The 23,595-nt window shown below is 38.3% G+C and overlaps 2 protein-coding genes and 1 long non-coding RNA gene across 5 annotated transcripts; 1 reads left to right on the plus strand and 2 right to left on the minus strand.

The window, feature by feature from the left end:
* Positions 1 to 159: 159 nt before the first annotated feature.
* On the minus strand, positions 160 to 8,052 carry prph (peripherin). The gene is made up of 9 exons (XM_032549638.1): positions 7,416 to 8,052; positions 5,887 to 5,947; positions 4,529 to 4,624; positions 2,975 to 3,139; positions 2,442 to 2,567; positions 2,125 to 2,345; positions 1,977 to 2,029; positions 947 to 1,029; positions 160 to 870 (listed from the first exon to the last, which is right to left on the minus strand). The coding sequence occupies exons 1-9, from the start codon at positions 8,036 to 8,038 to the stop codon at positions 808 to 810; spliced, it is 1,491 nt and encodes a 496-aa protein (XP_032405529.1). The 5' UTR covers positions 8,039 to 8,052; the 3' UTR covers positions 160 to 807.
* LOC116710540 (uncharacterized) lies at positions 7,607 to 20,197 on the plus strand. Its single transcript, XR_004337099.1, has 3 exons — positions 7,607 to 7,657; positions 14,067 to 14,068; positions 20,186 to 20,197. It is a non-coding gene; the product is annotated as an uncharacterized LOC116710540 (long non-coding RNA).
* On the minus strand, positions 16,333 to 23,595 carry pmela (premelanosome protein a). 3 transcript variants are annotated; one of them, XM_032549635.1, is made up of 12 exons: positions 23,431 to 23,593; positions 22,571 to 22,666; positions 22,314 to 22,460; positions 22,042 to 22,176; positions 20,999 to 21,160; positions 20,616 to 20,894; positions 19,253 to 19,993; positions 18,983 to 19,150; positions 18,784 to 18,886; positions 17,788 to 17,993; positions 17,606 to 17,696; positions 16,333 to 16,864 (listed from the first exon to the last, which is right to left on the minus strand). In XM_032549635.1, exons 1-12 carry the CDS (start codon positions 23,480 to 23,482, stop codon positions 16,714 to 16,716), a joined length of 2,331 nt encoding a protein of 776 aa, XP_032405526.1. In that variant the 5' UTR covers positions 23,483 to 23,593; the 3' UTR covers positions 16,333 to 16,713. The 3 variants fall into 3 exon arrangements, with proteins under 3 accessions (XP_032405526.1, XP_032405527.1, XP_032405528.1); XM_032549636.1 differs by having other exon boundaries at positions 16,714 to 16,864; positions 18,983 to 19,138; positions 23,431 to 23,482; XM_032549637.1 differs by lacking the exon at positions 17,606 to 17,696 and having other exon boundaries at positions 16,743 to 16,864; positions 23,431 to 23,595.

Raw genomic sequence — 23,595 nt, forward strand, 5'->3', positions numbered from 1 at the left:
ATGTTTTTAGTGCTTGAAATAAGAAGCAGCTGATTAACTTGTAACATTCCCTTTTCACCATGCTCTCTAAATCCTCTTTTACTCTATCTCATGGATATTAAAAACACAAAGTAAAATAGCTGAGATTGTAAAAGTGTTCAAGGAGACAAACGACAAACATTTGTTCCAGATATATTTATTTGCACATTCATATTCTTTCGTTATTCGTGCCAGAGTCACACATCATTGAAAAGCACATTCTGCAGAAGTCTAGTCGGACATATTTTCAGTGTCAGCATTTTTTTCTTTCTGTCTTGCGTGTGCATGAACTAATCCACATTATTGAACAGTGAGAGGATAGCAAAGCTTCTAAAACAAAAGCCAACGGTTTTAAATAATCTCCGTCTGTGTTTTAAGGTGTGTTGGCCAGAGGGCAGTGTCAGCAGGTTTGTTACTATAAGGCATACATAACTCCAGCTACAAACATCTCCTATCTAAGCCACCCGTTTCAGTCAGTACTTCACTTCACTGCTGTAAATGCACGGTTGTCCAGTTTTCCACAGGACTGAACTGTAAATCAAGGCCTCGAGTGGTACAGTAGTAAAGTGGACTTGAACAACTCATCAATCGCTTCCATAGCACCAAAGTGACTCTGTCCAAAGGGATCCATCCAACGCGGCACCTATGCTGAGACAGCACATTGCTAGACAATGACACACAGCCTAACTAATGGAAATAAAAACTAAATTTGCCAGAATTATTATTTTCTACTCTTTTCACTTTATTTTGTTCCTGTGATGGCACGGCATCTGTCATCACAGTTTACATTTACTCGTCCTTGTCGGTTTTTCCCGAGTCGCTCTCCTTCTCCCTCCTGGATTCCTTCACCACCTGGTGAAGAAAGCACACATTTTAGAAATATGGATTTTCAGAATTAATTGTCAGATTATGTCATAAATCCTTCTACCTCTCCATCTCTAGTCTCCACGGTCTTTATCACCACAGTTTTTTTGCCGTGAGTGTCCGGAAGGACCGGAGCTCTTTCATAGTCTGTAAAGACAGTCAGACCCAAGAGCGACATAAAGCTGCTGTCATAATCTTTCATTTTTATAAACAGCTCTGGAAAAAATGAAGATCTCACTGCACTGAACCCCATTGAAAACCTCAAGGTTGTTCCACCAAATATTGATTTCTGAACTCTTCCCGAGTTAAAACATTAGTTTTGTTGTTTCTAAATGCATCTGGACTTGTTTCCTTTGCATTATTTGAGGTCTGTAAGCGCTGCATCTTCTTCGCCATTTCCTGCAAATAAATACTAAACTTTTGCTTGGAATTTCAGAGACATGTTGTCAATAGTTCATAGAATAAAAGTACAATGTTCATAAACCTATAAAGAGTAAAATCAGAAAAACTGATCATTTTAAGTGGTCTCTTAATTTTTTTCCAGAGCTGTACATAAGGTGTAAGTATTTATATTTAGATAGAGCTCTGCAGCAAAGACATAAATTGATAAGTTGAAGAACAAACCACCAATCACACACGGACCTGATAAACTACAAAGAAGCTGAATAGAGTAAGAAAATGGGTTTTAAATAACTGAGTTAGAAAAAAAAGTTTAAGTTTGCCCAATGTAGTTTGATTTTCTGATTTAATCCTTAAAGTAGTGGGGCAGAAAATCTTCCTTCTGAGATGAACAAACAGCTGCTTTGAAAACAATAAAATTAATGAATTAATACAAGGCTATGCAAACTTGAGCTTAAGAACGTTGCCATCATTTTGTAATTTCAGTTTCAAAAAATTCATTTTTTTTAAAAAAGATTTTATTGGCTCTAGTGACCTTCATCTGACAGTGAACCGACAGGAAAAAGGGCAAAAATGCATATTTTTAAAATACTTTTTTTCTGATCACAAAATAACTTGCATCTAAACAAGAAATTAATCCTGATTAGATTTCAACTGTTAATCTAATCTAGTTTGAAGAGTGAAAAACGTCTTACCTCGATCACCAAAGTGGTTGCTCATACCGATATTGAGGATTGGAACAGAAATCCTGTGAGGTAAAAATTTTTTTATTATAAAATATACTGTCTAAAATATGTTGAATATTGTGTCCATAGTTAAGATATGAAAGGTTTTCAGCTCCACCTGCTCTCCTCTCCTTCCAGCAGCTTACGGTAAGTGGCAATCTCAATGTCCAGGGCCATTTTGACGTTAAGGAGGTCCTGGTACTCCCGCAGGTGGCGCGCCATTTCCTCCTTCAGGTGGCGGATCTCATCCTCCAGTCTGCCCACATTGTCCTGGTAGGTGCCGATCTCAATGCCAAACTGGTCCTCCATTTCACGCATCTGCCTCAGCAAAGCTTCGTTCTGGAAACAGAGAAGAGGAGAAGCGACTTTAAGCATTCTTTAAAAAAAGGAATAATGAATCTACATGTAGAAACCAGGATCTGCGTTTGCTCTTACTGTGTTCTTCATGGCGTCAATTTCACAGTTTAGAGCCTGAATCTGCCTCCTGGACTCACTGGCGTCCTGCTTGGCCTGCCTCAGAGCATCAGTGTTGCGCTTTGCAGACTCAGTCAAGTCTGCAAACTGCCAGAAAAATAAAATAAATTATGCACACAAACCTACCCTGCAAAACCACAAAATACTACCAAGCATTTTTATACTAATTTCTAGCGAAAATGTCTTAGTTCACTTAAAATAAGACAAGCCTAACTTACAAGTAACTTTTCAGCAAGATATTGTTTTAAGTCAGTAATTTTTTAATATTGATGAAATAGTATTAGTTCCACTGGCAGATCATTTATAACATGGGGAAAATGTCTGGTCATAAGTGAAATAATCTTTTTTTAAAACAATAATAAGCAATTAATGACTTAAAACAATTTCCTATATCTTGTTGAGACTTTACTTCTGTTATTTTGTCTTATTTCAAGTTGTCAAGATAAATGCACTAGAAACTAGACTAAAAATCCTTAATACAGTGTAAATCCCACCTTGGACTTGTACCACTCCTCAGACTCCTGCATGTTCTTCATGGCGATGGTTTCATACTGCGCTCTGATGTCCCTCAGAGCGCCGGTCAGGTCCGGCCTGGAGCTGCTGTCCACCTCCATCTTCAGCTGATGGGTTTGGACACTCACTTGCACATCTTGAATCTCCTGCAAAGGGAAGCATTCAAAACAAATGGATTCAGGCACAAATCAGTGTTGATTTCTGCATTAATGACACCAACGGCAAACATCTGCGGCATCGCACACGCCCATTTGCAAAACATCTTTTAATTCAGTACATCTTATCAGAAACAGCCACAACTAAAACAAAATTCACATATTATACATTACTTAATTTGATGGATAGCAGATTGAGTTCTACAATACAAAACACTAAGAATCCCATTTTTCAAACTTCCTTTAAAAGCATCCATAGACACAGTAAAATGATTCAGTCCTGGCATGACTAGATATCTCAATCTAAGATGCTCCTAATGTCAAGAAAGCATTGAAAAATAATTTTGTGAGTTTTTTTTACAAGCAGAACAAGGGATTCTTAATCTCAAATTGAATTTTATAGATTCTTTTTTTGCTGTAGAAAAACTGAGTTGAGGTCTGACCAACATCTCAGACAGCTTTAAAAAAATCAAGAAATAACCCTTTAAAATAAAATAAAGTAATTATTTAATGTGAATCAGACACTAAACTCAGTCATCATCATCATTCACCTCTGTGAACAGAAATGTGTTCAAGTGTTAAATGTGGATGTTACCACCTGGGGGCGCTCATTCCCACTGACTAAAAATAATGTGCTGTTGAATTTTTGTATAAAAACACAAAATGCTAATTTTGAATACTTGCATTTTATCTTTCCTGTTGTCAAAAGTAGAAATTGTTGCCTGTTATTTTTAATTCAGTGAAAGCAGACATTATCTAGTAGAGAGAAATACAAAATGACCAAGTTGTTCATTTATAAAACTTGCTCCTAATTCTGCCTGTAGGAGGAGCTGTGTCTTCTGAAACAGCGACGTGTTTTCCAAAGTAACAAAAGGAACAAACGCACATAAAATTAATATATGTCTGAAAGTTTGAAAAGTCTGGACACAGATAAGTATTTTTTGTCAAGTTACTGTATGTTCTTATTGCATTGTGTCAAAAATGTTCACCTCTACTTTATGTGTGACATCACAGGTTGAAGCAAACAAACACGAGTTGTGGAGGGAATGTGGTAATATGAGACAGCTCCAAAAACCTAATTTTCAATTTCAAAGCAATAAAAAAGGACATTACTACATGCTTATTATGCACTAAGACAGAAAAATTCACCTAAGAGAAAGGTAAGTGAAGTTTCACTTACTTTAAACTGATAAGTATTTTCTACTTCAAGTTGATTATATAGTGTCTTGGGTAGTAACGGTCCAATTCTGGCAAATATTTTAAAATAGTTAATTTAGAGTTTAGTTAAAATTAGTGTAACTTGGAGTAATGTTTATTTATTTATACTACGAGATTGCACAAATACCATGAAAAAGTACTTTTCTACAGTGGATCACTTACTTCATCATGCAGTTTCTTCAGGAATTCAATCTCATCCATGAGAGATTCGATCTTCCTCTCCAGTTCCAGACGAGACAACGTAGCATCATCCACATCCTGGTTGTTTCAGAAGAAAAAAGCAAGTTAAAGTGTGAGAATGAAACCCCAGAAGCTAACAGGAGTTTTAGTCTCCTCCCGTGGTTTTTCATCTCTCCCATGTGGTTTCACACACATGTAGCACAACCATCCAGGCAACACAGGAATATGTGACTAATTTGCATCATATCATTTCTATTAAAATTTCTTTTAAACCAAAGAGCCACATTGATCCTTCATATTTCTGTCAAATAATGTCAGAATGAAAAACATCATGACCTTGTGTTTATGCATGTAGTTCTGATTAAAATCACTCATTTTCAGCATCTTTCTTTCATAACATGGCGTCTTATCGAGCATTTTCAAACTCGGTTTTCTACATAATATTGTACATATTGGAAAGTTTTTGGTGTTTACATCTTTTGAGCTTGATTTCATCATCAGTCTCATACACTTTAACAATCCCAAATATTTTACAAGAGTCTGGCTTACCATTCTGTTTTAGATTAGATAAATCTTAATCTACATTCTTGGTAGTTTTTATTGCATTACTCTCAGCTGTAAGTATGATGGTTAATTTTTATTTTCTTCCATTGTTCTGCAACGTGTTTGTGAGCTTATGCAGTAGCATTTGACTGAGAATATTTCATGCCCTAGCTGAGGATTGCTTTCTCAATCTCTTTATATTACTCAGACTGTCTAGTCACTGTCCTCTTCCATTTACTGCGTTCTAACTAATTTTCTCTGTTCTCTTTTTTGTTTCACCTTACAGTTCTGGAAAAAATTAAGAGACTGCTTAAAATGATCAGTTTCTCTGATTTTACAAAAAAAAAAAGATTTATTTGCAAAAAAAAGAAATATGGTCAAAATAATGATAAAGATGCAGTGATTTCAGACCTCAAATAATGCAAACAAAGCAAGTTCATATTCATTTAGAAACAACAAAACTAAAGTTTGAACTCAGGAAGAGTTAAAACATTATCTGTTTAGCGCTATTGTTTAACCAATTATGGACGTTCATCAATCAGTATTTTTTTGGCCAGTACAGATTTATTCTTCTTTTATTTGATATCTATCCTGCTGATTCCGATTTATATCAAATTTCATTTCATTTTTTAAAAATAAATATAATTAACTAGACACCTTGTTATTTGCTCCTATCTATACTGTATATATATATTATAGTGACGTTAGCATGTAAGTGTTGGAGATGGAACATGCTGCAGGAGAGATAAACCCTGGAAAGAATACAATAATCCTCATTGAGTGACCTCTGTGTTTACCTTGCGGAAGGCAACCAGATTACTTTCAGCGTCTGCCCTCTTCTGGGCTTCTTCCTCCAACCTGCGAGCAGAAAAAAAAAAATCATTCAAAACATTAAATGGATTCCTCCAGCACCCTAAAATCTCATTGTACTTTCTTTTTCAAGAAAGGGAAAGTGGTATAAAAGCTTTTTGGCTGTGTGAACCTTCCTGTCAAAGGTGGTGCCAGGGCATCAGATGGCGAAAAGCTTCCTGGATCAATCTGGTAATTTACCGCCCTGCTAAAAGCATTTTGGGAGCGCGCCCACTGGGACCACCAGGTGCTTTGTTGAACTAATGCGGCTTGTCTGCAGTTCACTAAGGTCAGATCCACAAACCAAATTAGGCTGCATATACACACATTTGTTGTCTGGAATCCCAAAAGATTATTTCAATATAACGTTTCTGTAATAGTGCAAATAATTATGTTATAAAACTATAGTGCTATTATCCAAAGTCCAGGTCAAATTAAATGAAACAGGAAGTGTTTCATTCATTTCACACTCATCCAATTACGGTAATGGACCATCTGAGGAGGTTTCTTTCATTTTCTGACTTATTAGAAGTATGTGTGTGTCGAGGTGTAGAGGTGGACATAAAGTATTAGACTGCCCTCTGCTCTCATCTTTTATTCATGCTGTGCGTCACAGGGCCGTTTTTGTCCTAATGGGCTGTCTGGCACCATCCCAACAGAAGGACACTGGAACACAACTAATGGAGTTATTGAGTCACATTGATTTTTTTCCTGACGCTATTCTTTCTGAAATCCTTTTTTTTTTTTTACCTTCATCTTGTCTCCTCTCCCTTTTTCTTCTTGCCCCTTCCTGTCCCTCAGCCGGCCCCACCCTGTGACCAGTCCCTCCGCCCTCAGTCACTCCACAACACCAAGTTTTGATCTGGTCAAATTTAGAGCTGCACAAATCACCACCATCGTAATATGAGCAAAACCTCCATGTCAAAGGATGTGACAATTGGTTTGTGACTACGTTTTAAGCATAATGCATTCAGATTCTGTAGGCCATTGATATATTTGGCTTGCTGGATGGTGTTTCATTGCCCTTGGATTGATTTTGCTGAGATGCTAAAATCCTCATAGCAAGCCTGGAAAGTCATGGTAATAGAAAGAGAGCTAAGAGAGCTAAGACTGAGGAAAATGTGGGTTTGTTGAAACTGATTAAATCATCACAATTGAATATTTTACTAAAAATACACAACTTGAGTCATTTAAGCCCTAAGAAAACTGAATTACATTATTATTATTGTTTTCTGTGGGTTTCTACTTCAGTAAAAACGTATTTTCATTGTGCATGGCTGCAGTCTGCGCTGCAGCGTCCTGCTTCAGGTTGCTGCCAGAGCGCCACGCCCTAAAACACCAACAGCAAAATGCTCTCTATCTATTTGTGGCGTCTGTTTGTCTCCTAGACGTTCACAGAAACCGAATGTTTGTGGTGGTGGCAGAATAATGCTGTGGGATGCAGCGGTCTTTCAGTGTGCGTCCCGTTCATACCAACCTCTGCTTGAGCAGGGACACGTCTTCGGCCAGGTTGTCCCTCTCCAGCTGGTACTGGTCCCTCTCCTTGCCGACTGCATCCATCTGGCGCCTCAGCTCCCTCAGCTCCTCCTGGAATAGCTCGGAGGCCCGGTTGGGCTGACCGTGCTGGTACTGACCCTTGAACTGGTTCAGCTCCTGCATCAGGGCCCCGTTCTGCTGCTCCAGGTAGCGTACCTTCTCGATGAAGCTGGCGAAGCGGTCGTTAAGCTCCTGCAGCTCAGCTTTCTCGTTGCTGCGCGTGGCCAGGAACTCCTGGTTGATGGCCTCGGCCAGGGTGAAGTCCACCTTATCGTAGGAGAGGCGCGGGGCCTGGGGGGCAGGACGGGACCGCTGTTGGTGGTAGGTGGTGGAGCGGGCGGCCACCGCGGGCGAAGCCGACCGGCCGTAGCGGCCTCCAGACATGGGAAGACGAGAGGAAACGGGAGAGTAGGAGGACAGGGAGATGGGGTGAGGGCTTCCAAAGGTGCGCCTGTAGGAGGTGGAGGTCACCGAAGAGTGGCTCATGGTTGCGCTGGTTCTCTCTACCGCAGAGAAAGGAGGAAGAAGTGGAGGCTCTGAGATGCTCCTAAAGCAACAGGACATCAGGCTGAGGAGAGCTGAAGGTTTTTATGCCCTCACCCCTCCCTCTGCTGTCCTCACCCCACCCACATCAAGCCTTCCTCTCTCCATCCCTCATCACCATGCATGCTTTGGCCACTCCCTGCCCTCGCAGGCAGGACCTGCCTCTCTCCTTCCTGCTGCTGCAAACTAGATCTTTATCAACACTTCTCCATCCTTTTCATCAGATAATTTTGCTCTAAGCCAGATTTAACTTTGTCTTTTCCTTGCATCACATATTGATTCCTTCATTGTCACTTTTTCAGCTGATTAACTGGTTAGTTTTATCTTTTGTTCCCCAGCATATACATATGTACTCATTGCTTAATGCCAAAAAGGGATTTGAAATCCTAACCTGTACTGATTTTCCTGGACGCTTTTATTTGATTCTTTTTTCCTCCCCGTCCATTTGTCTCCCTGCCTCTCGCCTCTGTGTCGGACTCTCCTTTTACAGTAATGGAATACTTTATTGATATTCCGGCCGTCTGGGTCGGCGCCATGACTCTGCAGTTATTTTACGCCTTTGGAAAAAGCTCCATGTCCAGTAATCCCAGTCAGGATTGGCGTTTTCAGACCATTAAGTCCATTTGCGCGCGGGGTCGGCTGTGGGTTTCTAGTTCAATGAGTTCATGTCGGGGCAGGATGCGAGGACGACACCAGGAACAGGCGGTGGCTGTTGTCATTACAAGTTTACACGCTCAATGACATTAAACAAACCAGTTTTAGTTAAGCAAGGTGCCTTGCAAAAGTATTCAAACCTTTCAGCTTCTCCACATTTTATTGAGCTAAAATCAGAAACTTAAAGTTTATTAGGATTTTATGAGATGCGCCAGCAGAAAATGTCACCTTTATTTGAATCTCTCCATCTGAGACGATTCCTTATGCTAGATTTGATTATTTATTCTGCAAAATGAACTTAGCTCATTTAAAACGGGATCTGCATCCGGTGGCCCTAAAGGCACATGCAGTGTTTTAACTCCATTTGGGAGGAGCTAAAAAAAGAGCAAAAATTAAACAGAAACAAGCAATTATGTTCATAATAGCGGTTATAGAAAAGGAGAGATGAATCAACATTTCTCCTTGGGCCAATATTGATATTCAATATTAAAGTTGCTATCATGGCAAATAACCCATATTTCTACTAATATTATATATATTTCTCTACTCTTTGGACATTGTGAAAAACAAATTAAACATGGCCAACACCCTTTTCTCCTAAAACACATTTATTTATTTACTTATTTATTTATTTCAAAGATGATAGAAGTATAAAATAAACCACATAAACAAGGAATGCAAAAGATGCATATTTTTGTGCAATAATCTTAACAAGCTTGAAAACATGAACAAATGATCAGATAGAAATAAAGATGAACTTATGCTTAAAAATGGGCTAACATCAGAGGTACTGATAGAGATGATAATGCTGATCTATCACACCTCCCTACAGCAAAGGGGCTTTTATGAGTTCCTTTTGTATGTTTTCATGCAACATTGCTTTTTTTATAGTAGCAATAGCAAAAAGTGTATACGTCAAATATAATTTGCACAATATTTTTTTCCAAATTGTTCATTCTACTGTTGTAATAATTGTCTAAATGTCTCTTTGTCTGCTGCTGCTACAAACATAATTTATAATATAGTGCCTGTCATATTGTAGTGTGTTGTATTGTATATTATTTTATATACACAATAGGATGCTATTGTGTTGTTGTTTTATTATAATAGTAGAACAAAACATAAATAGATATTATACATTTAATACTTATGAAGTAAGTTTTGTGAACCTAGAAAAGTTTTATTTTGGAGGGAGAGCAGAACTTCCTCTTTGGATTAAAAAGGTGATTGTCAAAGCAACAAGATAAAAATTTTCACTCTCAGCTGTGTTGGGCAACCATTTAAATAAAACACCGTTATGAAATAAAGAAACTATGAAATATATACACGAATAAATCTTGATATAAATAAAAAATAAAACTGCGACTGTCAAAACAATTTCCCCATTAAAAAAAATATTTGCACAATTTTTTTTGTTTTTTTTTCATGGGGACATCTATTTGTCTGAGAGTATTTGTTAACTAATAACAATATTAATTTATGACAATATTTATTCAATTTTGAATGAAACACGGTCCATGTAGAAGTCTACGTCCCGGTAGAGCTCAGAACCAAACTCTTAGAAAAACTCCTGTTGGAAAAAGGAAGTAGGACGGGTCAGGCAGGACTGATCGCCCTAATGGACCGCAGGGCTGAACCGAACCGATAACCCGCCTTCCTGTGGAGACACAGCCACTGAAGTAAAGACTGCAGAGAGTCTGACTCCACCATCACTTTCTTCCCAGTTCCTGAGCAGAGTCTCTGCAGGTCTGTAACCGTCTGTTTCCAAATGTTTCTTCAAAATGACCCTTTAATCATTAATATTTCCCCCTTGACACCTGAGAATGAGGCGTCTTTTCTCCTTCCTTTAGGAGTGCATTACTTAAAAACCCAGTGGGAACTTGTAAATCATGCTAGTATTGTTTATTCATAAGACTTGATGGTCACAATAATAAAGTCATTTGCACTAGAACAGAGAGTTTAAAATGATTCACTGATGATTTTACTGAATGTTTGTTATTTACAACCTTGTGAAGCATGAATGTAGATGACTGATTTCACATTTGCTCACCTTTCAGAGTGAGATGGGGGTTTTTTTGCAGACAGTCTTAGTTGATGTCATACAGAGCATGCTCTGTGTCGACTGGGTGTGGTGATTTCCTCCCTTTGTGTCCCAATTGATGCTTCATGCTGTTGTATTTCCAAACTTAACATAATCACATGTAAGCACATTTGGATGATTGCTATTATAAAGTTGCAATTTTGTAATTGAATTTAAAATCTGGTTTCATCTCTGCCCATGAGGTCCCACCTCAGCTCTCTGGTTATTTCTTATTCGGTCTAACTAAAACACATGCATGCACACTTCTCTCCCTCCTGCATGGCAGCCACAGCCCACGTCTGTTTCTTTGTCTAACAAATGGCCTGTTAGACATTGCTCTGTAATCTAATCAACCTGCTTTATGCTCAGTAACTCTCTCCTTTCCTTCCCTCCCCCTCCAACTCATCTGTCTGCTCAGGGCAGAACCTCACTTCCTCCATCCTGCCTTTATAGCATCTCTGATGGGTTTTTCATCATTGTTAAGGTCATTTGAGTTTCCATGTCCTTGTTTAGCAGTCCACACTCCAGGAACATAAACTTACATGCAAGCAAAAGAACACAAAATAACCTAGTGGTTTGTGTCACTAACACCAACCCTGGCCAGATGCCACCATTAGCAAATGATCCCCCTGCTTCTCTTAGAAACCCCACAGGAGCCAGGAATCCAATTCAGGTAATTTGACACGGTCGGGTGAAATATCTGTTATCATTTCAATACACTGAACAGTGTGTGTGTGTGTTAGGTTTTATATAGAAACAGAAATGTACATACATCAGTCACAAGGTAAAGTAAGATAAAAAGAAGATTTTATTGTGGGGCAATGATGACACTTAATATTCCTCTGTAATAATGGATTGGGAGTCGTCTCCAAAGGAAGATCACATCTGCTTAAGCATCAGTGACGATGCATACATTTTGTGTGATTTCTAGATCATTTTTCAAACTTAAATCTGTCACATATGAAGAATTTTTAAAGGTATTTGTTGAATACTGTGTGGTTTTGTTCCCACTTTGTTTCATGACTTTTTTTGTTGTATTGTGCGTTTTTCTTTTACTCTTTTCCACTTTCCTAGTTTGTTGATGCAATCCCAGTCATAATATATCTATTATATACATGTATGTCCTGCTAATTTAAGACTTTTCTTAAGACTAACATTAAGCTTCTTAAATGAGCGCAAAATTCAGTGCAAACTCATTTAAATAAGCTTTACCATTCGGAAGATTTCTAACCAGAATTATACCAGAGTTTTGTTGAAACCACGTGGTTTCTTCCCAACAGACTATTTTTCCAAATACTAGTGAGTGAATTTCTATATATGAGAATACACAATTTCTGATTTGGATAGAGAAAATTTACAAGATATTCAAACTTGTGTACCCAGTTCTCTTGAATCACATTCAATATATTTCGATAGAAAAGTTCAAACATTTCTTTAAGTCAGTGTTTCTCAAACTTTTTCAGGTCAAGAACCACTTAACCCATTTAAAAACACTCATGGACCACCCAACCTGAAATTACCTCCTGCAATAACACAACATCTTAATATCCACAACCTGAAATTCAAATATTAGTCTCTTAACTCATTGTCTTGGTTCCTCCTAGAAGGGTGGGGCTGTTTTGTAAATGTGACTATAAAACCATGAACACGTCTACTCTGGTCATTTAGAGTTATTTACAGATTCTAAAAGTGTAGACTCTACGCTTTCCAATGATAGAAAACACATGGAAATAATAATAATATTAATAATATATATTGATATTATTTATATAATAAATAATACATTATTTATTATATAAATAAATGTATTTATATAATATATTATATTTTAGTATTGTAGTAAATAGCTACAATACTTGTAGCTATTGACTACAAGTATTGTGTGCACCAATGATATTTAGGTCTATTTGTAACTTAGAAGCATAATAAAAATAAAATAGACTTGCCTTGCGTTAAAAAACAAAAGAAATTTTCAGCCAGTAAATAGTACAACATAAATAATTTTACTTTAGGTGTTAAGGTTCAGTTAGTCAGTGTGGGGCTCAGCTCTGTTCACTGCTTCACCGTCATATCGCATTCAGCACAGCCACAGACCGAGATCTGCATGCATGTAGCATGCTATGTGTCGTAATAGTGTTCAAAAACAAACAAAAGTTCTGCAACTCACCCTGATAAACTTCAAGCTTCACTATCTTCAGGTTTTCTTTTTAGTGACACGGTCTTAACCCGTTTATCCATGACTATGTTTAAGCACAATCCTTTGCTAAGCTAACTGTAGCCTCGAACTTTGAGCTAACATAACGGCAAATAAACAGTTGTTTACATGCAGTACCCCGCCGACCACTAGGGGGCGTCCGCGGAACACCAGTGGACAGGAGACCACAGTTTGAAAAAGGCTGATTTAAGCCCAAAGTATATGTGATATTTATGTCCATGAAGAGTGTATGTAAACTTTATATGTCTCACATTCTTAATGTCATGACAAGGCAGGTGGTTATGTTGGGTTTTATTTAGGAGTATCATGTTTTCAAATTTTACTCAAGTAAAAGTAGCACTACGTCAAAAATATTTTTACTCTAGTAAAAGTAAAAAAGTAGCCATTCAAGAAATTACTAAAGTAAGGGTGAAAAAGTATTTGGTAAAAATCTACTCGAATACTGAGTAACTGATCAAATTATCAATCACTTAATATTTTAAAATTACATCATCAGACAGATCAAAATATAAAATTAAGTGGAAATTTTGGCATTTTAAGTACCAAAATGATAATAATACATATGTGTAACAAAAAATAACAAAATCAGGCAACATATATATTTTTTCAAAATGAGTTTCTTTCAATAAAAAACAAATGAAACTTTAAGAAAAACTGCAGGTTTGTGTCTTTGTCCAGTGAACTTTTGGTTAAAACAAGTTTGTTTTTCATTCAGTGGATAGAGAATCCAGAAATTTTTCTCAAGTAGAAGAAATACTTAAAAGTAACTTTTAGTTACTCTTTTTTTTTTCAAAAAAGAGTAAGTATAACTAGTTACTCAGGTATCATAGAAACACGACCATATATCATTTCTCCCCACTTGATGCTTTGTGTTGGTTAAGCACATTATATTTCCATGGCATAAGCTGAAGTTTTTGGAAAAGTTTAAAGGGTATGAATACTTTTGCTGTGTGCTTGAAGCAGTGCTACTTTGGGCTCCATTGTAGTGAAGGTTTCTGCAGGGCTGGGGACAGATGAAGGTAATTACATCCCTTTCAGATCTGTTGCCAGGGAGTGGCGAGCTGCAAAAGTCGCTCAGATTAATGAGCGCTTCCGGGGAGATGTCCTCTATCTGACTCATCTCAAATTTGGCCGCTGCAGAAACCCGACATTTTCCAAAAGTAAATCAAATAACAACAGAACAACACATTTTAAGTCTTTCCTCTGCGCTCCAGCTCGCCCTGTTATTAATGACGGCGGCACTGTGTGACACTGACCTACTAAAAGCTGCATGGATGCTTTGGCTGAGGCGGAGAGATCATCTACTATCCTTGAGAGGAGAAAGAATGGCCTCCCAGAAGGGCTGTTATAGATTCAGAGGCGAACAGAGACGGCTGAACCCTTTTTAATCCATGCATGGCAGAGAGACATGTTAATAGATGAGAGTGATGGATGGCCTTGTTAGGCAATTACTGTAATGGAGTACTGCAGGTTACACAAGTATGTTGAGTGGAGATTCATGTGTACTGTAAGTAAAAAGAGAGATTAAGGAACACAGAGGAAAACTGAACATATTAATAACACATGCTGATATAAGTGCTTCTTTACGTCATCTCTTGTTATATTTTTACTGGAACCCTTCCTACCTGGAAAATTCAAAAATAAGGAATAATTATCTGTAAAAATATGAAAATAAATGATAAGACAGCATGATTGAAAAGGTAAAATACCAAATTTTCTTTTAAATTGATGTTATGAAAAATCAGTTTTTACTTCCTCGTTGCTCTGCTTCTTTGTTTCCACCAGTGTGCCGAGGCCAAAGCTGCTTCCATTAAATATTTTGCTGCAGTGACGTCAGTTTTATTCCTGCACTGCAGTGTGTCATCGGGCATTGTGCATTGTTGCTCTGTAAGCTATAAGTAGTCGTAATCATAAATCTGCTTAAAGTCTATAACAGATGACAGTAAGAAATATTTCATTGCACATTCAGCTCAAATAACCCTTTAAGTACTATGATTCTCCATTAAACTAGTTCCTGCTTACTATCTTACTGCTAATTGTGTAATTCCTTACAATATAGTTAAAAATACCATATTTTTGTTTCTTTGTAACTTTTCTTTTAATTTACTTGTGGTGAAATAAAAGTATCTAAAACATAAATAATTTGATGCTTTAAAACACCAAGAATTTACTGTGGTGAAGTATAAGCATAATATGTAGAAAACATTATCCTGATGCAGTTTTATACATAGTTTAATACATTTTTCATATATTTTTATATGGAATGGTAAAAAGTAAATATATTTCTCACTTAGTACCAATAAATATTTACTTAGTGTGTCATAAAATACATGCAGATCTTCTACTACAGATCACACAAAAACAACATAATTCAGTATAGTTAAATAGTTAATTCAATTAAAAAATATATATATATATATTAAACTCTTTAAAGGTAGAAACATTTTATAGATAATTTTAAATCATAAAGTTATATTTCTTTGCTTGACAAACAAGAATGAAGACACTCTTCCCCTCTAGTGATGGCTGATGGATATTACAGCCTAAAGAGACTTTACATGAAGCCCAAAGCAAAGAAAGGGGCTAAAAATAATAATAATAATAATAATAATAATAATAATAATAATAATATACAGCACAGCTATCTGCTACAGCAGGTTAGAAAAGTTTCAGTTTAGAACTCCAATGAGTTTTTCCTTCAAATATAAAAGATAACCTTTCTTTTTTAGCATATAGCAACCAATGGACAGCTATTTGTTTTATAGAATTTCGTTTTGTTTTATTGTTATTGAGCATTCTGGATAAATGTTGCATGTTGTTGGATACTGTTAGCTGCTATTATGGAAATGACTCGCATGCTGCACACCTGTGATGTCAAATTGCTTGGACATAACTTACTACCTGTCCTCTGTGGACAGCTCTGCTAAATATATATACAACAACTGCTTTTTGTTGATTTTTATGTTAAAAATATGCATATTTTTAGACCACTAATCCAGAGAAACGGATGAGTGCACTTTTAGGGTTTCCTTACTTTTTCCAGGCTTGAAGGCAACTTCAAATTGATGCTAGTTGATCCTGTTCCCATTGATTTTAGTTCTGCTCTGCATCAGTCAATGTAAAAACTAAACCACATTTGTGTAATCATGAGTGAAAGGCTATTTATCATTTCACAAATTGAGCTAGTTTGTTGCTTGCAGCACTGTGAGCGGTCTTCTAAATAAATCCTGCAGTCGCAAAAAGTCTGGTTGTAAAATTTCAATAGCAATACTTTGATGTGAGGTAAAGCCCATTACTCCTTTCACGTGTGATTTGTTTAAACCATTTACACAGAAACTTAATTAAAAAGCATTAAAGAAACAAAAATGGTAATAAACTTTCATTTTTATTAGCTTTAGGGTGGCACAGATAATACTATCTGTAACAAACTTTGTTTGTTTAGAAGTAAAATGAATAAAAACTGATTTGTTAGCAGGTTAAAATAAGTAGGCCACAGATTAAACTTCCTGTTTTAACTACAAGTGACATTTATAAGATGTTGCAGGACAAATAAATAACTTTCCATATTACAGAAAAGACACCAGATTGTTATTCATGAAGATGGGTCCATAAAATTTGAAGTGTTTCTGTTTTGTTTTTTTTTTTTTGTTTTTTTTTTACAGATGATCTACTAACTGGTGTCACATATATAAGGCCTGCGTGTTAGCACAGTATGTACATGTCGCGTACATGAACTGGTGATCATTTTCAGACAATCCTTCCCTGAAGCAACGGGCGGCTTTCGCCCGGCGACTGTCGGCTCAGCAGGTTCCACAGCAGCAACGGCACCGACGTCACGAAGTTGCCGCCGTTACCGGCGCCGCGCTCCTCCGTCAGCGGCTGGTACTGCTTGAACCGTCTGTTCAGAAACACAGGCATAGACGGTTTATGTGTGAAAAAATAAAATAAAATAAAGAGAGATATTTCTTCCTGTACTGTGTGACATTAATAAAGCAGCTCCATGTGTGAGTGAACATAGTCCTGAATCAGTTCTTAGCAGGAGAAGGTTTGGTGTTACTTTTTTAAGTCTTGTCCACACATTATTAATAGTAATTTGCAAAAAGCAAAGCAATTTTTTTACATCCTGCTTCTTCTGTATTTTTTAAAAAGTACATTGTAATGAATATTACCACAATAAAACACCAGTGTAATAATTTCAAATGTGGATTCCACCTAAGTCAGCAGAGGGCTGTGAATGGCCCACAGACCACCCTTTGGACATCCCTTATCAAAACAATATAGTTTTTTTTATCCAGCTTATTCCTCAAGTTCATTTGATTAGAGAAGGGGGTAAAAATTAACATTTCTTTTAAAATCTTCTATACTTTTAAATCTGCTCACTATAAGTTAATTTTGTATTTGATTGTGGATGGAAAGGTTGAGCAATTGTGCTGTATTATTTTACTGTGTATGTTTTTAAAGTCATTCACGTCATGGCTCTGCTTAATTAATACTTTATCAAGTATTAAATGATATGGATTTGCATCCATAATAAAGAAAAGTAATCAGGACATCCCCTAAATTAGTTCAAAGGGGAAAAAATATCTTTCTATAAATAAATAAATCTTTATCTGATACACTTTGGATCTTAATCACTAACCTGTACATCAACCCAATACAACAAACAACACAGGCGAGAACCATAACTCCCAGTACAGTGGCTGCAGTTCCAGCTGGGGAACCACCAGAGGCTGAAATGAATTGAATCATATTTCACAAATGAAATTAAACAACATTCAGAAGTAAGTTTTGTAGCTGCTCATGGTTTTTCCTGATGCTCACCTACTGCCACATTGACTCTGGCGCTCGCCACAGCCAGGCTGACGTCATTAGTCAGGGAGACGTTGAGGCAGAACACGCCTGTGTCGTTGAAGAACTGGCGGAGGATCATCTGACAGTCTGGAGAGGGCGAGGCTGCGCCGCAGACGGTCTGAACCGGTGTGATACAGTCAGCATCAGAGATGACCGTGCACACTTCACTGGGCAAGCTACGGAGAAAAAACACACAGTGCGAGGAAAGAAGACATTGGTCTGAGAATAATAACTATAATATGATCTTGAGATAATTGTTCACTCTATCAGAGATTCAGCAGGACTGGCCATAACTCTGGAACATTTTTGTCACATTAGAATAACGAACTTCTATATATCTAATGGGATTTTATGTGACCGACAATAATAACTGTTAAATAGAAGGGAGTTGGTATATGATTTTTTTTTTAAAAAAAGCCTCTCCTTTTGGACTGTGCCAACTTTGCAAATGTAGAGGCTGAAACATTTGCCAATTGTTTGTCAAAAAAACTCAAATTTGAGTTAGAATTGATGGAGAAACTGTAAAAATGTTTACATCTGGACTTTGACTGGACCATTCTAACAAAGACATGCCATTGTTGCTCCAGCTGTGATTTTTTTAGGGTTGTTATTTTTACTGTAAACTGAATCTCCACCTGAGTCTAAAGTCATCTGCACTATTTAGCAGGTTTACCAACATAGATATTTATTTAGCCCCATCTATGCTTCTATTTACTCTGAGCATCTTCTGTTCCTTGAATACATTTGAAAAGTAATGTCATAATTATTTAACAAGAAATTACACATTAAAATGTGTTTTAAAAAGTTTTAGATGTCATGATTGTAACACTTCCAGTTTTCACGTTGTTCATCTTTAAGCTGCAGCACATTTAAAAGTAAACTAATTATTTTTTAAATAGACAAATGGATGATTACTTGCATTATTTATGATATGTTTTAAATTAAGTGTTTAAAGTTTGCACCAACCTTCCCTGACAGGAAATGGTGACATCCACAGCGTTCTGATCCAGCTCAGTTGCCATCGATACAACGTTGGACATCTGAACAATCTCCACACTATCAATTCCCTCTGCAGGCCCAAAGGACAAAAATAACTATTGAGTTTGTTATTAATAACACAGTAGTGTTGTGTAAAATTTGATGTGAACTGCAGAATGAGACTTACGAACAACATCTACAGATGTAGTGAGGGAGCCGTAGCGGTCGATTATGCAGCTTTCTGCTGGGGCCTGTCTTTTGGCCACAACTAGGACAACCTGCGCTGGATCTGCCTCCACCTCAGCTTGAACTTCACCCTCATCAGGAACAGCTTCTGCTTCCGCTGTTTGTTCCCCCAGTGAAAAATAAAGGGGGTTATTATAGCAGTGCTATAGTGGATCAAAGGTTGACTTTGTAGTCTGTGTTGTAGTTGTATGAATTTATAGAAAATCATCACCTGCAGCAGCCACAGTTGCAGCAGCTGCATTTTCAGTTTCCTGAACTTCAGCCTCAGTGTCAGCTGCAGCTCCTTCTGCTGCTGCAGCCTCAGTGGCAGCAGTGGCAGCGACAACGTTGTCAACAGCAGCAGCAGGGACTTCGGTTTCGTCTTGAACAACCACTGGGGCCACAGACGCGGGTTCAGCTGCCTCGTTGGCTTCCTCCTGCACAGCAGCATCCACCACAGGTGCAACAGTGGGAGCTTCAGCAACCTCTGCAGCTTCTTCTCCTTCTGCGGCAGGGACAGCTGAAGCAGCAGCAGCAGCAGCAGCAGCAGCAGCAGCAGCAGCATCAGTGGCAGCAGCAGCATCAGCGGCGGGGACAGCCTCTACAGCTGCCTCAGTGCCATCTTCTGCAGCAGCTTCCACCTCTACTGGTTCCTCAGCTGCAGGGGCAACAGTGGCCACCTCTCCAGCTGCAGCCTCCGTCTCCACTGCGGCAGCATCGCCTGTGTCGGCAGGATCCTGCTCTGCTGGAACAACAGCAGCATCTACTCCTGCTGGAGCCACGGAGGCAGCCTCCACAGCCACGGCGTCGGTTTCAGCGGCTGGTTCTCCATCATCAGCGGTGTCGAGAGGAGCGGAGTCTGCCGCAGTAACATCCAGAGCTGTAGCATCCTCACCTTCGGCTGCAGCAGGAGGTGCAGGAGAGGAGGCCACAACGACTACAGCTGGACCAGCAGAGGCATCGATGGGAGCAGCTGGAAGGAAAAGTGCAAACCCAGTTATCTTTAAGAAAGATACACATGTATGCTCACCCTTAAGAGGCAGCATTATCTTTTTTCCAGGCACATAGTGCCATTTAAAAACACAATCAAGTAACTATGTTATCTTCAGTTGTTATAGAAATGCTGCACATCAAACATGATTTTAAAGAAATTTGACTTTGCAAGTTATGGTCTTGAAATTGGGCCTCTGACTCTTTAAGAAGCTCCTGCTCTTTCAGACACTCCACCTTCAGCACAGCAACGCTTCTCATTATGCCGTTTACAACCATTCTGGGCTGAGTTCATCAGATGTTTGTTAATTGCTGCTGTCGCTAGTCTGGAGGAGCAGAGTGGGGGAGCAGAGTGGGGGAGAGGCTCTGTGAGGCAGAAGCTCGGTTTGGAGACTGCAGCACCAAAGAGAAGCTGAGTGGGAGCAAGTGTTTTTTGAGAGCAAGCTTTCTGAATGGCTGCCACCAGAGATTAAAAGATTTTTCCAAACATGCTTGAAAAAAATCAAAGCAACACTACATAACTTTAAAACATGATATAAAGTTTTAAAGTTGATTTTACATAATACTGGTGTGTTACAGAGTACATGATCAGAGTAAAGTCTTACCAGCTGTGGGGTTTCCACAGGGAATGCTCGCCATCAGAACCACCTGAGGTCTGAAGGCTCCTACTGACAGGTATGTGTGTGTGACGGTGTGCTCTCTGGAGATGAGCGTCCCACTGTTGTCCCCAAAGTCCCAGCTGAACCTGATGTCGGCGCTGTTCAGGTACTGGCTGGGATCGTGGAGCGCTACAGTGAAGGCGATGGCTTGGTTCTGGATGAAGTTCTGGTCATTTTGATTGACATCATTGACTTGAGAAAGGGATAGACTGAATGGAACCTGATCTAAAGACAAAGTAAAGCAGTTAGACATTATGTTATATGACTGGTTGGTAGTATTTATTATTTCTAAGTATACAGTAGATTGCGGAAATTGTTCTGAAGGACACCTGTGATGGTGAAGACTGACGAGGCGTAGCCGAGGGGGATGAACCTGTCTCTCCCACGGCAGTGATAGATGACCAGCTCCATGTTGTAGGAACCCAGTGGGACGTCATCCGTCCCAATGGTGAGCGAGGAGGACGGTCCATCTGCCACCTGCCAGTAACGCCCTGAAATACAAAAATAAAAATGAGGACGATCCAAATCAACCCAGAGATCACTTTAAAAGTTTATGAGAAAGTTTGGCTCCTTAGAAACAAAATATTAGAAGAGCTGATTTAAACTTTTTCACAGCACTCTGTATTAATGTCATTAAATTAGATTTTAAATAAGAGTGAAAAATCTTTTTTTGCTCCATTAAAGCTGGTGCTGCATTGTCACTGAAAGGGATAAAAAAAATTGTGTTTTCAGATTGAACTTGATTTATTTATTTCATAAGAGCCTAAGCTTAAGCCTAAAGAAAAATCCCAAAACAGGATACAGCTCTGGAAAAAAAGAAGAAACCTCTACAAAATGATCAGATTCTCTGATTTTACTTTTTATAGCTATATGTTTGAGTAAAATGAACATTGTTCTTTTATTCTATGAAATACTGACAAGATGTCTCTGAACTTCCAAGCAAAAATTTAGTATTTATTTGCAGAAAATAAGAAATAGTCAAAATAACAAAAAGATGCAGTGCTTTCAGAACTAAAATAATGCATAGAAAACAAATTGATATTCATTTAGAAACAACAATACTAATGTTTTAACTCAGGAAGAGCTCAGAAATCAATATTTGGTGGAAAAAGAGGTTTTCAATCAGTTTAAGTGATTAAACTTTTAATTTTTCCACAGCTTTATTTACAGTAAATATTTTCCTAATTTTTTGGTGGAGATTAAACGTTTTAAATTAAAAGGAAGGAAAACTATTTCAGCTTTAAAGATTTAAAGTTGCACTCTAGAAGATTCATCACAACGCGAAAGTTGCACAAAAAGAGCACAATGAAATCCTGCACCCATGACACAATAAAAGCTAATCTGCGTTTCCAGCAGACTCATGGTGATTTACCGAACGTCTTCCACACAAACACGTAGCGTGGTTTCCTGTTCTGACTCCTGTTGAAAGGCGTGCCGTCAGGGAAAACTCCGGTCCACTCGCCGCCTCTGTCTGGATAAACGGCTTGGCCCTCCTGATACTCACGGCCTGGGCAACAACAGCAGCCACATTCACCACACAATCACAACGCCAGACATAATAAGCTCTACATACTGAAGGGAAATGAAAGAGGCTGAAATGTAATCCTATTAACAGCATCACAACTATTTTTATTTGCTTCTTACCGTTGACGGTGCAGTTGCGTGCCCACACCACCTGTCCGTCAGGCAGCACTGTCTGGTTTGGGGGGAAGTTAAGGCTGATGGTGAAGGTTGCTTTTGCTCCCGTCAGGGTGGGCGCATCGTTTTTAAGGTCAAAGGTCACGTTACCTCCTGTAAAACATAAATGTATTAAACCATATATTAAAATCCAAGGTGTACCCAACATGGATGGATGGATGGATGGATAGTATTTAGGGAGAGAAGAGCTAAGCGGGCCTCACCAGACCAACAGTTTCTGAACCTTGCGTCTCCATCTTTCCACACCGGATACATCTGAGAGTTCCAGGATTGGTCACGTATGAACTGGCTTTTTCGTCCTGCAAAAGTATCACTAATTTATTAAAAAATCCCATCAACAACGGTGATCTAAGGAAGCAACGTCTAAAGGAAAGAAAAATCATTGATTTAGTTTGTTTTCAGCTGTCCAGAAAGTATTTAAAGTGATGATGATAAGGTGTTTCATTGGTGGTAAAGATGAAGGTGAGGGTTCTCAGAAGCGGGAGTCACACGACCCACAATCCCCCTCAATCCCTTTCATGTGACTTTCAGCTGAGCAGGAGCAGCACCAGTAATCCCAGTGTGAGGTATGAGGGCTCCCAGACACACTTTTACCCAAACCTGCTATAAACTATTGGTTTTCAGATAAACAAAACTCCCTTTAAAGAAAATAACAAGTGACTTTTAAATTATCTTTCATTAATACGAAGATCATTTCTCAAATCCATCACAGTTTGATGGATTATACGGCAGAAATTATTCATAAATCCAGATTGAAACTATTTTTTTTTTTTAAAAACCCAAAATCTTTTAATGGCATAAAATTGGCATACAAATGTTTATCTATCCTCCTACTTTTAAACAAAATGCAACTTGTGTTACCATGAAACAAGCGTGAAATAAGAAGTCAGTCTGTTTGCTGTTCAATTACGGGTCCAAGCCATTGAAAACCAACAGTGAACAAACAGAATGATGTTTTGTTAGAAAACACGAGCAAACAAAATGAGTAAATACTTGAAAAAATAAAGATTCACACAGAAATATTTGCATACGTTTTGTTGTCTTAGCTTTCAGGGATACTCACTAATCGCCATGGCTGATGTGAAAGCCAGTAGGAGTAGCACCAGAGTCTTCATCCCTGCTTTGGTAGTTTTTATGTTTTTTCGCTGAGCCCAGATCCTCACCCTGTTGTCCTGAATCCCAACACAATTCCCAAACAGGACCCACAAACGCCTCCCTCACTGGTTTT

Source organism: Xiphophorus hellerii, chromosome 20, assembly GCF_003331165.1.
Source record: "Xiphophorus hellerii strain 12219 chromosome 20, Xiphophorus_hellerii-4.1, whole genome shotgun sequence".
In the NCBI taxonomy this organism is placed as follows: Eukaryota; Metazoa; Chordata; class Actinopteri; order Cyprinodontiformes; family Poeciliidae; genus Xiphophorus; species Xiphophorus hellerii.